Genomic DNA, 13,906 nt, shown 5'->3' on the forward strand with positions numbered 1-13,906 from the left:
TACACTCACTGGAGTTGGAATTGTAATTTTTACACCTACGCTATCAAGCACTTTCCCTACTGTTGCACTCAGTGGAGTGGGAATAGTAATTTTTAGCCCTCCACTATCCAACACTTTCCCTACTGTTGCACTCTCTGGAGTGGGAATAGTAATTTTTACCCCTCCGCTTTCCAACCCTTGCCCTACTGTTGCAATCACTGGAGTGGGAATACATTTATTTACCCCTCCGCTATCCAGCACTTATCCTACCGTTGCATTCAGCGGAGTCGGAATGCTATTTTTTACCCTTCCGCTATCCAACATTTTTCCAACTGTTGCACTCAGTGGAGTGGGAATAGTACATTTTAGCCCTCCACTATCCAACACTTTCCCTACTGTTGCACTCTATGGAGTGGGAATAGTAATGTTAACCACTCTGCTATCCAGCACTTTCCCTACTGTTGCACTCACTGGAGTGGGAGTAGTCATTTTTACCACTTTGCTATTCAACACATTCCCAACTGTTACACTCACTGGAGTTGGAAAAGTAATTTTTACGCCTACGCTATCCAGCACTTTCCTTACTGTTGCACTCTTTGGAGTGGGAATAATAATTTTTGCCCCTCCGCTATCCAACACTTTCCCTACTGTTGCTCTCACTGGAGTGGAAATAGTAAATTTTACCCCTCCACTATCCCACACTTTCCCTACAGTTGCTCTCACTAGAGTGGGAATAGTAATTTTTACCAATCCGTTATCCAACACTTTACCTACGGTTGCACTGTTTTATTTTAAATGTTATTTAAGGCTTTTTAATGTTATTTAATACTGCGGGCGGGAGGAGGGTGGCGGGCGGGAGGCCAACTTCTGTTACGCCCCGAGTGTGCGGAGATTTGCCTTGTTTCTCCGCCTACATTGCGAAAGGTGGAAGGGGCAAATCTCCGCACATTCCGTGAGCGGAACGGAGATGTACGCCCACCCCTATTTGTGGGTACGCTCTTGATGTATAATTTTGTAGGCGGGATGGCTGCTGTGATATCCAGGTTGGATTCTGGGTTTAGCTAAGTAACTGTCAGGAAGAGAAGGTCAGATGCATTGCTGATTAGGAGATCCCTGATTTCCATGGAGTGTTTCCTGAGTGAGCGGACGTTAAAGTGCATAGCAGACAGATGTTGTGGTGGTGGTGTTGAGCATCTCTTGTTCGGTGGCGGGATTTGGTTGCTTGGTGGTGGTTGTGTCAGTGCATGCAGTATCGCAGCTGAAATTGCAGTGGGTGCAGGTGAAAGGACCTACTGTGGTGCAAGGAGATGCACAGTAGCAGCATGAAGGCATGTGTTTGGTGTTGAGTCCTTGAAGGATGGCAGTGGAGTAGAGGCGGTGTTCGTTGGCTACAGTGTGTCCAGCGGCTGTGATAGTGGTCTTGCACTGAAAGGTGTGTGTGCTAAGAGTTCTTAGAGCTGGACCCAATCCAGGTGCAGATGGGGACAAATGGGCTTGCCTTTGGGGCATCAGTGATGCGGTTGCACAGGGACCTGCATTAGGTAGATCTTGGGATGGACGGGCTTTTGGCAGAGACTGGAACGGGAGAGCAGGAAACCTGGAAGCAGCAGTGAAACTAGGCAGCATTGAGTTGCCAAGAGCGAGAGAAAGGCAGAGAAAACCTGGTGCTGGCACTTGGAGCAGGCAACTAGCAGGCAGGAGCCCAGATGCCTTCTCAATGTAAAGAGAGATGGAGGGTTGTGCCCTCTCAATTAGTCAATGTCGGTATGGAATAAATGTCATACGTTTCACTGATGCTTATCACATGCTTGGTTTTTCTTTATATTTCCATAAATAAAGTGCAGACAGAAATGGTGAAGAGAAAAGCTGACACGTGTTTCGCCCTAGTGGCCCAATGGCCGTGGGCTTTTTCAAGGCAGAGCTTCGTTGTAACAATTAATCTTCCTATTCCTCTGAAAGTAAAGCGCTTCTTCTCTGCGGTCCCGGAAACATGTGTCTGCTTTTCTCTTCACCATTTCTATCTGCACTTTATTTACGGAAATATAAATAAAAAACAAGCACGTGATAAACGTCAGTGAAACGTATGACATTTATTCCATACCGACGTTGAATAATTGAGAGGGCACAACCCTCCATCTCTCTTCACACTCAACTCTACAATGGCTCTAGGGTGTAGCCATTTACGAGGAATGTGCCACAACTAAATTGGGCCCTGACAATTGTAGCGCTAAAGTCTAGAACTTTCCACCCAAACAGCCTTTTCAATGTAGTCAAGCAGCGTCCAGCATTAAGTAGGTCCTGGGGCGGGCAGGGCTTCCATGGAAGTTGGAAAGGGAGAGCGGGTAACCTGGCTGTGGAGGTGAAACTAGGCAGCAATGAGCTGTCAAGAGCGAGAGAAAGGCAGAGAGAAGCTGGTGCTGGCACATGGAGCAGGCAACTAACAGGCAGAAACCCAGGTGTCTTCTCAATGCAGTCAAGCAGAGTCCTGCACTTACTAGGTCCTACCGTGGGCAGGGCTTTGATGGAGGTGGGAACGGAAGAGTGAGAAACCAGGCAGCAGCAGTGAAATTAGGCAGCAACGAACTGCCAAGTGCAAGAGAAAGGCAGAGAGAAGCTGGCACTGGCAACAGGAGCAAACAGCTAGTAGATAGGAGCCTAGGGGCCAGATGTAGGTAATTCATATTTACAGACTCTTAAATACCGAATTTTACCGATTCGGTATTTAAGAGTCGGTAAATATGAAGGGGGGAGATGTAGGTATTACAGATTCTGTAAATACCGAATCTTTAAGATTCGGTATTTACCAAATCTGTAAATATCGAATCGGTATTGCCCCTATGATTCCTATGGGCCTTGAAGCCCATAGGAATCAATGGGCAATACCGATTCTGTAATTATAGAATCGGTAAATACCGAATTTGGCAAGGGTGCAGGGGGTGTCACTTTGACACCCTCTGGCACCCCAAAAATAGGCATGTGCGCCATGTGGCACACAGACATGCCCTAAGGGCATGTCTGTCTGTCACATGGCTAGGTGTGCATGAATCGGTAAATTTACCGATTCTGTAAAAATATGCCCCTACATACCAATTCTTACATACCGGTCGGTAACGGCCGAAAATACCGATTTTCGGCCGTTACCGACCGACCTACATCTGGCCCTAGGTGCCTTAATAATGCGGTTGCACAGCAGTGTTCAATAAGTAGGTCCTGGGGTGGGCGGGGCCTCAGTGGAGGCAGGAACGGGAGAGCGGGAAAATTGGCAGTGGCGGTGAAACTAGGCAGCAATGAGCTGTCAACAACGAGAGACAGGCAGAGAGAAACTGGTACTGGTAACAGAACCAAGCAACTATAAAGCAGGCGCCCAGGTGCCTTCTCAATGCGGTCGTGCAGTGGCTTGCAATAAGTAGGCCCAGGGGTGGGCGGGGCGTCGACAGAGGCAGGAACAGGAGAGCGAGAAACCTGGCAGCGGCAGTGAAACTAGGCTGCAACAAGCTGCTAAGAGCAAGAGAAAGGCAGACAGAAGCTGGTGCTGGCACCTGGAGCAGGCAACTGGCAGGCAGGAGCCCAGGTGCCTTCTCACAGTGGATGACTTTCAACATTTTAGGCATATGACTGTGCGACTTCCACTCTCGAATATCTCTGGTGCAACTACCATCACTAGTTACTGAGTGCAAGGATCAACCTGTGGGCAGTAGTTGTGTATCTCCTCAGGGAGGTGTAAGTGCCTATGTACTTCTATAAATTATAAGCTATTTTTTGTAAAATCTAATGATTATTCGAGCATCATGTCTTTCCCTTACTGTGAAACACAGACAGGCATACCTGGTGTGATATTAATTGCATGCTCTATATGTCTATAATTGTACTGGTCTGTTGCACTTCTACTGACAGAGTTGTCAGTTAAAATGAACCAAGCAGTCTGATAATCACTTCCTCCCTCCAGTGTCCCGGTGGAGCCCCTCTTCTGCAAGCAGTTCATTGATACAGGAAGCAGAGGTAGCACACAGATTGAACCGAAATATCCTTCTAGTCATGATGAACCCTAGTGGGACTCACAAGGGTCGACTATTTATGTTTTTTCAAAACCTAGTCCTAAGGATGCTCTCATATACTCGTTGACCAAGGAGACCTAAGAATTGACAAACCGTCCACATCAGCTCCACACATCATATTACAATCCGTCCCCCATAAGGAATACAAGGACTATTAAATGGACTTTATGTGACTGGCTGGACTTTTCACTAACAAAGGCCACGATGATATGGGCTCTTGCATATATTTCTGTGGATCTATGTCAGTGTGTGTGCCTTTACTGTGACCCTAGGATTCGATATAAATGTTTTAGAATTTTTAAAAACTATTTATCATAATCCATACTTTCTCACTGGATGCTATCTTACATTGAGTATGCAACATTACACCCTTGATGTTACAGCCATGTTCTCTTTTCTTTATTTGAAGTTGGAGTTGGATTAACCTGCTACCAACTATTAGATGTGACTATATTACTGCAGTCAATTTAATCATTCATGAGTTTCTTGTGTTTTTTAAAGATTTTCAGATACGGGTTGACTAAGAACAGGTTTCCCTATGGGCACTACAAAATTACAACTGTTCTGGATGTCAAGTATTATGTCCTGGCATCTGATAGTTACCCTGTTGTATGGCGTTTTTAGATTCCGAATGGATTTTCCAGATTCATGGCCTTATATAGGTACATTCACATTGCCCTTACATAGGCATAGAAATCAAGCCCTTATTTAGGCATAGCCCATGCTACCCAAATACAGGCATGGCTACTTCCATCCGTTCACCAAACGTATCAACGATTTCTTGGAAAACCAGCTTAAGCTGTTAGGGACTTCCCCTTGCTTGAATATTGATTTCTCCAAGAACTCAGTTACTTTACAATGAACAACTATTCCCTAGGGGTTCATTCACGACCTTCATATGCGCGACTTTACGTCAAACATGGCATTCCTAAACACCTTCACAGTATAAATATACCTTCACTTGCTATAGCAAAGCACGGTGGTTCGGAGCAGTTCGACGACCTACTTGCCCGACGCAGCTCGCTACAGCAAGTGCCGAAGGAAGCCCACTCTCCAGTTGACGCACTGATCAGGAGCTGCCCTTTTCTGCCGAGAATCCAGCTCTGGTGTTTCTGACTCCCCTTGCGGGGTGTTGGGAAATCGAGCCCCGAGACAGAGATACCAGACCTCCTTCATTCTAACATGGGATGGAGCTGATTAGAAACTAGAGGTAGATTCTTGGCAAAAACTAATCCTATGCTAAAGACCATACTTACTTCTTCCCTCGTACTAGACCTAGGTTAGGTACATTGGGGTAGGCGTATTTTAGAAGCACCAGTTGAGTATTTTAGCTTGTGTTATTTATGTATGTATTTTTATATGGCTTAGAAACCATACAATGCTATTACAGTATTATTTTATAATACTATTCTCGCTGTACGCATTATACTTTGCTTTCTGTCTAACGATTGTAGCAGTTCACCTCTCTTGCATGAGAAAGAAGACTGTTCAACAAACCTTTTATTGAAAATGCCTGTCTCTCTATTTCTCTGTAACTCTGAAGAAACGAAGCATGCATGACTGACTGAGTCTGCATGCTTCCACGACTCTGAGAGATATATTCTTATTCTTGGGAAACAAAGTTGTCATGTTTATGCGGTTGTCAGAAACTAATCCCTTCTTGTGAATTCGAGAACGTTTCTAGTAACCTCTGAGCTAGGTGGCACTCACTATTAGGTTTAGTATATTCGATAGAGACCTATTGGCCTAAGTCCTATGTCAAATCTAAAGGATATATTATTCCAATGCGCCGAACCTATTGGGAATATAGGAACTACACTATAACCCAGAAGTTCAGGCACCCTACGGGTACCTGTGGTGTTTTGAAAAACATTGTCCAGTGACACTTTTTTACTTTATCAGAGAGACCTAACTGGTCTCACTATCAATGCTCAGCAGGAGGAACCTAATGCTGCAGACCTGCGCTGATCTAAAAAGAGGTTGAGACTGTTGTTGTAGTTAGCAACGACCTTTGGGTCGTTATAAGTGTTTAGCCATGCAGCTCATACATACATGGCGTGGCCAATCGCAGAGTGACTCACACATTTCTGTAAGCTAACACTGAGGAGTGTAGAATTGGGGAGAAAAGGCACCACAATTGACTAGTACCCAGTGTATTGCGAAAGCGTTTTCTGTTAGTTGATGATGATGCAAGAGGAATTGTACTCGACAGGAGAAGGGCGTTATAAAAACAATTCTCCATTAGTATGCATGGTCAGTTTATCGTGAAGCACAGTAGACAAATAAAGGGGCATATTATCAAGGTACGGCGTTAAAATTATCGCCGCTTTAGTGGCAGGAAACTGACGCTAAAGCGGCGATAATGGGCTTGATAATATGCATTTGAGAATTCCAATAGAAGCCCATGTTCTGGTGTGAACCTGGGTTCTATTGGAATTCTCAAAGGCATATTATTAAGCTCATTATCGCCGCTTTAGCGGCAGTTTCCTGCTGCTAAAGCAGCGACATTTTTAACACTGTTCCTTGATAACATACCCCAAAATTATTTATGTGTCGATTTCTCACTCCTACCATCTCTACATAGCTTGTAAAAAGGAAATATGCGTCATTAAAAATAAAAGAAAGGAAACAAAGCGTTTTGAAGTGCAGGTCGCAGACGAGTTAAGGGATCCTTGAAGCCTCTGCTTCCTGGCATGTCCCATCACATCCCAGCTGATGCAAGGTACAAATAGAGCAGAACTTTATTCCAGCGCCCTCAGTGACGACAATAAAATGTTGAGGAATCCCGAATTATCCCAACGTGAATTCAGCATCAATTTCAGTTGATTACAGCACTGTCAACACCGTGATTATTCAAAGAGCTCATGCAAATAGTAATAAGTCCTTATTTGCATATTTACGTTTTATTTTGTTGACATGCAATGCATTATTACATTCAATGATGATGAATGCAGCTGCTGATTTTCTCTGATGTGTAATCAGTCATTAGATGGAATGGACAGATCACTTATAAAAAGAGAAGAGATTCAGCAATATCAAACAAGACTGGCCAATGTAGCTGGAGAGGGCAGTATTTCTTGGGAGCGTTCGGATTACCGTGGCGCCGCCCGTGTACTATATAAAATCAAAGGCTGTAAGGTCATAAGGGGTCTTACAATCAATTAGCTAATGTCACAAACCGTACAGATTTCTTTCCAGAGTCCCAGAACAGTAATAAATGCCCCAAAGAACCACACAACCTTGGGTGCATGCAGATATAAAGGATTCACTGTGACAGGCCTGTGTCGCTCTATGGGCCAGATGTAGGTAAATCTCATTTACCGATTCATAAATACCGAATTTTACCGATTCGGTATTTATGAATCGGTAAATAAGATGTAGGTAAAAATTCGGTATTTACCGATTCTGTAAATACCGAATCGGTATTTGCTATTGAATCCTATGGGCCTTGAAGCCCATAGGATTCAATAGCAAATACCGAATCTGTATTTACAGAATCGGTAAAAATACCGAATTGCAAAGGGGGACAGGGTGTCACTTTGACACCCTGTTGCACCCCTGTAACTGGCTTGTGCGCCAGTTACAGGGGTGCATGTACACAGGGATTCGGTATTTACCATGCAATTGTATTACATGGTAAATACCGAATCCTGAAAGGCCTGAAGCACTCTTCAAAGTGCTACCTACATCTGAAAATACAGAATCGGTAATTTTACCGATTGGTAAATTTACCGAATCGGTAAAATTTACAGAATTGGTAAATTTACCGATTCTGTAATTTTACCGACTCGGTAAAATTACCGATTCGGAAAAATTACCGATTCTGTATGTGTTTTTGAGCCCCTACATCTCCATAGCCCAATACCGGTCGGAAACGGCCGAAAATCGGTATTTTCGGCCGTTTCCGACCGGTATTGGGCTACCTACATCTGGCCCTATATGCTGAAACTTGGAAATAATTGTACTTAACATAGAAAAAAAAGGAAAGGCAAAATATATTTAGCTCTAATACATTTGATGATACAATGTGCATTTCGTCTTCGCAAATGTTTGGTTTACATTGGCACATCATGGATGTGTTACGCCTAGACTTTAACAACTAATCAAACATGTAGGACAAACAAACATAATGATAATACCAATAAAATGTAAGTAAGAATATTCCATCAGCAAAAGCTGTGATAAAAACAAGGCAACTGTGTTTAAAGCTATACGCTATCTGCAGGAGCTGCAAGACAGTGCAGGCACGTGTGAGCTTCATGCCTGTTAGACTTTTACAGTATTGCAGGGACATCAACTGCAGTATCTGAGGACCTGATGAGTCCTTTGTGGAAAGTTAAATACACCTTGTAAACCTCAGTTCTGAACCTCCTTGTCAGTTTTGCAGTCCTCGTCCTGGTTCAAAAGATGTTTTTTATGAAGTGCTACACCTACACCTAGGGGGCACCTTTCACCACAAATCAGATGGGCTTGTACTTTCAGCTCATAATGATTTGCACAAAAATGTATTCCTCTTGATATTTTCCCATTTGCATTCCTCATAGTTTCTTAAATTTTGAAAGCTCCCTTTAATTTGTTTGTATTGTAGAGGGATGTTTACAATGAAAATATATTAAATGTCCTACCTTGCTGTGAACCCTCACATTTTTACTGCCATCCCATTCTTAATTTATCACCACCATGTGTTCTTACTGCTGCAGTTGTGTTCCTCTCGATGCTCTCTCACTTCTGCCCTCTATGCACTTATCACCCTCACTATGGGGCCCATTAGGATGGCGGGCGGATTGCCCCCGCCAGCTAGAGAAAGAAGGGCTGGAATACATGTTATACTAATAAGTAGGGTATAACACTATGCCTTACTCATTTGCTCAAGCCCTTACTAACTCACTGTTTTAATGTGCTTCCCTGCTTGCACCTTCTGCTCTCACTACTGCCATAATCTTCTTATGCACCTCCCTCCCCATTATTCCTCTTGTACACCCCTCACACTCACTGCCTGCCACTACACTATTATTCCTGCGCCCCTATTCTCTCACTGTTGACTATGCTTTCCTCTTGCTCACTGCTGACATAAACATCCCTTCCCCCACGTTATGCTCGCCAGTGCTTAATTTCTGCAATAGTTTGTGCCGGTCCCTGGCGTTTGTTCAGAAGCCCACTGTTGGCACTATGAATATCAGGGATCCCAAATAACAAGGCCAAATAGTCCTGATTCACCATCATTATTTCACCACCAGGCTCTCTTTCTTCCTTGTTATCTCACTCTTTATTGTTCCTGTTCATCCCTGCATTCTCCCTTTATCCAGATACTTTTTAAAGCATGGAAAAAGTGGGTTCTGGCTTAGAGACCATACCTCTCATGGCGCCCTTGTTAACCTTATTGGACAATTCCACACTGCCTAGAGCTATAAAATAACCATTGTGGGTAGAAAGCTTGGTCAGACTACTAGTCTTTCTGCTTTTCTAGCATGTAGGCCATGTTTCAATATGCAGTGCAGAGTATCATATGCTCCCTCCTCCATGACAGCACCATCCATGTGGAGCCACTGCTGGGCCTAAGCAATCACAGGCTAGTGCCAATTGACTCAGAGTCCCTGTTTCTCAAAGAAATGGAATTGGAGTGCAGTAAACAAACACGCACCATCTCTATGCACAGGCCCAAAAGTTGAGACAACAGCCCACTTCACCACATGCAGCAAGCTTATTCAGGCTGATAGTCTTTCTGTTTCTCTGGTGCCGGCCAGACACAGAGAGAGATGGTTTGCAACAAGATTGAGTCCACATGTAGGCTGACCAAGGAAGAACATTGTGCATGATCCTATCAAAGGGGCCAAGGGCCTAAAAGAGCTGAAAATTGATTAAAAAATCTTCAGTCATTCTGAGCAAGGAACAACTTAAAATGGATAAAAAATTCACTGTTGTTGTGAGCAAGGCACCTAAATAAAATTTTGCCCGGGCCCCTGTAGTGCTTAAGATGTCCCTACCTTTATAACTGTTTTTCCATGTTTCTCTTCCTCCTTCTTTCCCCCTTGTGTGTTTTTCTCTCTCTTAATCTGGGTGAAAGTCTGACGATGAAAAATTAGTGCTGATACCCAAAGAGAAGTGCCGGTGGCCCCCACCTGCAACCATTTAGGCACTGGCTCTCAGTACTGCTATAATCTTCTCTCTGCACCTCCCAGGTTCAGGGCTTTTACATCCCTTACTCTCACTGCCATCATTATACACTTTTCCTTGTGCTACTACTCTCTCACGGCTGCTACACACTTCTCTCCCTGCACCACATGCTCACACTGCTCTTCTACCTACCACTCACAATGCACTTCCATTTGTCTTCTCTCTCTTCATCACTCACCCTAACTGCCACCATCTTCTTTATCTTGTGCCTGTAATCTCTCAGTGCTGCCACACACTTCGCTCACTCTCAAGGCTGCCATACACTTCACTCCTTACAAACTGCGCTCCTACTAATGCCATGCACTTCTCTCTGCACCCCCCACTCTGAGTGTTCACCCATTCCTCCTCTCTGCACCCTGGTTCTCAAATTTGAGGCTGTCACCACACCACACCACGCACCTTGTCGTGCTCACTCTTGGCTGTTTGTACCAAATGCATTAATTGACGTCATCTTCTTTCCCTCCTCCATTGGAAGCCATGCCACTACTCTCATGGCCTTCCATGCTCTTACTCTTTCTGCAGTTTAGCAGCCATTTCTACCATATTTTCCCTCTCTGCATCCTATATTCTAACTGGTGTTTATATCTGCACTCCTGCAAATCAGTGCTCTTATTGCTACCAATGTGCCCACTGCATTAAACAATACTCATATTTGTGGAGCGAGGCTGCTAGACCTTCTAGACCATCCTTGGCGTGTTTTTCCCTGTCTTTTTGCCTCTACCTCCTGTATTTTTGACTGTATGCTGGACCTCATTTTTCTGATTTTGCTGGTTTGTGTACTCTGGGCACTTTACCACTGCTGATCAGGGCTAAAGTGCAAGTGCTCCCTGTGTAAATTATGATTATGATTTGCTATCCATGATTGGCATATTTTATTTACTGGTAAGTCCCTAGTGAAGTGCACTGTGTGTGCCCAGGGCCTGTAAATCAAATGCTACTAGCAGCAGCTGCTGGTGCAGGTAAGCACTTTGGGGTGGGGTGCGGGGATGTTGACAGTGGCTAATCGCTCTTGATGGTATCCAGGCGCTGTTCATAGGCATAGGGGGATTACGTGATTTGCCTAGAATGATTGGATGATTGAACTATGCCGAGACTCGAACCATTGTATACTCTTTCTGCCGCTCTCTTCCTTTACCTGCTGTGATATGTTTCTCTTCTATACATCCAAAGCACTTTCATGGCCCCCATCTCCTGTCTATCCCTCCAACCCATATTCTCCTTTAGGCCAACATCGCCCTCTTATTCTTTACTTTCCACCACCACCAGAGCTGTGGCACTATTGTTCTCATTGCACCTGTGGCTTCCACTTCTGCCGTACTCTTACTCTTCAGCACTTGAGGCCTAGTGTTTATGACCATGCCTTCCTTATTCAGGCCCTTGCACTCCCACTGCTGCAATCAGGCGTGTCAAAAGTTAGTATGTGGCCTGGGGCCAAAACCTAGGGGCATATTTACAAGAAGCGCGCGCCACTGCTGTGTCATTTTTTTCACACAGCGGCTGTACTTTTTATGCTCCTTATTTATTAGGTGACGCATCTAGACAGATGTGTCACTTTTCGTCGACCTGCGTCGATTTTTACTTTTGTCAGAATCAGCTGTGTCGCGTTTGTTTTAATATATGCAAGGTAGGCATTCCCACCTAAAATCACCCGTAAAACTGATGTAGTGGTATTTCTGTCATTTTGCAAAAGTGTTGCATCTTCCAGAAGTGTGGCGCAGAACTTGAGATGTGTAAAACCCAGGCGTTGGAATGACGCATTGGCTGTGGCATAAGTATCTGGTCAGCTGAAGAGACTTGAAACATTATAATCTGTAATCAAATCACATCCCCTCAACAGGTAAGTGCACACATAAGGTAGGTAACAGTAAATATCGCATCTCGCACATTCACAGATTTGTATGCACTCACATTGTACTTTCACATAATAGTTCACACATACGTAGGCACAGTGGTACACATTAGTACACTATGCCCACTTGACATCCAGGATCACTGCAATAGTGTGAAAAGGTGAAAAACTCACCTTGCACTCTATTATATTGGTCCACACAAATGATGCTACTTGTGCCAGTCAAAACTGAAGCCTTGCCTCTGATTTCTGATGCATTGCTGTAGTTGCGTCAGTCTTATGACCAACTACAGCAATGCACCACTTTTGGGCTGGATGCCTTGCAGCATCCTACCCACAAATGAATCAGAATTTCTGCCGCATCCTTCAGACATTGCTCCATGGAGCCCTGTATTGTAGATGGCGTTGTAAGTATTTATGATGCAGTCGCAGGATATTTTGACGCATCGCTGCCTTGGCGCATCATTGCTCCATTTCTTGTAAATAATGCCACTAGTGCAGGGCCATTTGCTTGCTTCTTCTGTTATGGCCACGTGTAATAAGCAGCACCTGTTTCTAGGTATGGAAGTAAATGCACTTCAGTGAAAGGGAAAGCATGCCATATGGTGGCATCTGCTGCTGTGGTCTTACTAACAGCCTCGTTACTAATGAAGGCTGGACTCTTGCTTACAATTAAACATCTATAAATACATTTTTCTGAAGAAAAGGGGGGCTCTGGAAGGCGTGGGGTACGGGGTATAATGCCCCCATGCCCACCCCCTTTCAATGGTCCTGATTGACGTACTCCTAGTCTTTCTGCACTTGAGGCTGTGCTATTCCTCCAGTACCCCACCTTATCCTGTGCCCCCCACAGTCTCACTGCTACCATACTCCACTCACTCTGCACCATGGGCTCCCACTGCTGCATAGCGCTCCTCCATCAACTCCCTTACCACAGCTCTGTCCACATCCAGGTCCATGCCACTACTGCCACACCGGTCTACTCGCTGCACCACATACTCTCACTGCTGTGCACTGGTACCATTACTCTGGCTGCACCCCACATTTTGACTTCTGTCATAGTTATACTCCCTACAGCTGCAGGGCTGGTACTACTGCCATGCTCTTCAGCTGTCTGCACCCTACAGTCTCACCGCTGCTGGACTCAGGCTCTCTGCCTCTTGCACTCACACTGTTGCTACGTCCTCCATTTCACCGAGCCACAGGACCTCACTACTGCCACCCCTTTTCCCGCTCTACAACTGCCCTGCGACTGCTGCTGGTTCCTTTCATGCTCTGTGCCCAACTCTCCCACTACTTCCCTCTTCCTCCTCTGCATCAAGGTTGTTGACGCGCCTGCCGAACAGATCCTCCATCTTTGTATTCCAGACTGACACTACTATTCCTCCTCTGTGTGCATCAGAGCTGTTCTTCTCTTATCTCAGAAGCTCACTCTACCAGTGCCCTCCACACTCCATGCTCTGTCACTCTTTCCATGCTTCCCATGGCACACCCACACCCCACGTCTGCCCTGTACCATAAGCTGCTGGATTCCGTGGCTGCTTCTCCCGTGGCCCCTGTGCCAGTGGGCGCGGATTCAGTTGTGACTCGTCCGGCTGCCTCCAGCTGCTCCGCGGGGAAGGGTTGGACCTTCCTCTCAGAGGAGACGAGACTTGCTGGGACAGCACGTTCTCTAAATTATTTCTGGAAAAAAGATCAGAAAAGCAGAATGAGAATAAAATGAATATAAATGATCAGATAAAGGTAAAGGAGACCTTACTCCATTTGCAGTTCATACAACTCACAAGTACGGCTCTCTGTATAGGGGGATTTGAAGGACGCCATAACATATATGGTGACATGGGTCTGG

The 13,906-nt window shown here is 45.0% G+C and overlaps 1 protein-coding gene across 2 annotated transcripts in view; it reads right to left on the reverse strand.

The window, feature by feature from the left end:
- Positions 1-13,906, reverse strand: part of EPS8L3 (EPS8 signaling adaptor L3) — a 196,698-nt gene that overhangs the window by 99,330 nt on the left and 83,462 nt on the right. For both annotated transcript variants that reach the window (XM_078644784.1, XM_078644786.1), the window contains exon 8: positions 13,574-13,740. In XM_078644784.1, the coding sequence (XP_078500910.1) occupies positions 13,574-13,740 (167 nt within the window). The remainder of the gene's footprint in view (positions 1-13,573; positions 13,741-13,906) is intronic.

Source organism: Lissotriton helveticus, chromosome 5_1, assembly GCF_964261635.1.
Source record: "Lissotriton helveticus chromosome 5_1, aLisHel1.1, whole genome shotgun sequence".
NCBI lineage: Eukaryota > Metazoa > Chordata > Amphibia > Caudata > Salamandridae > Lissotriton > Lissotriton helveticus.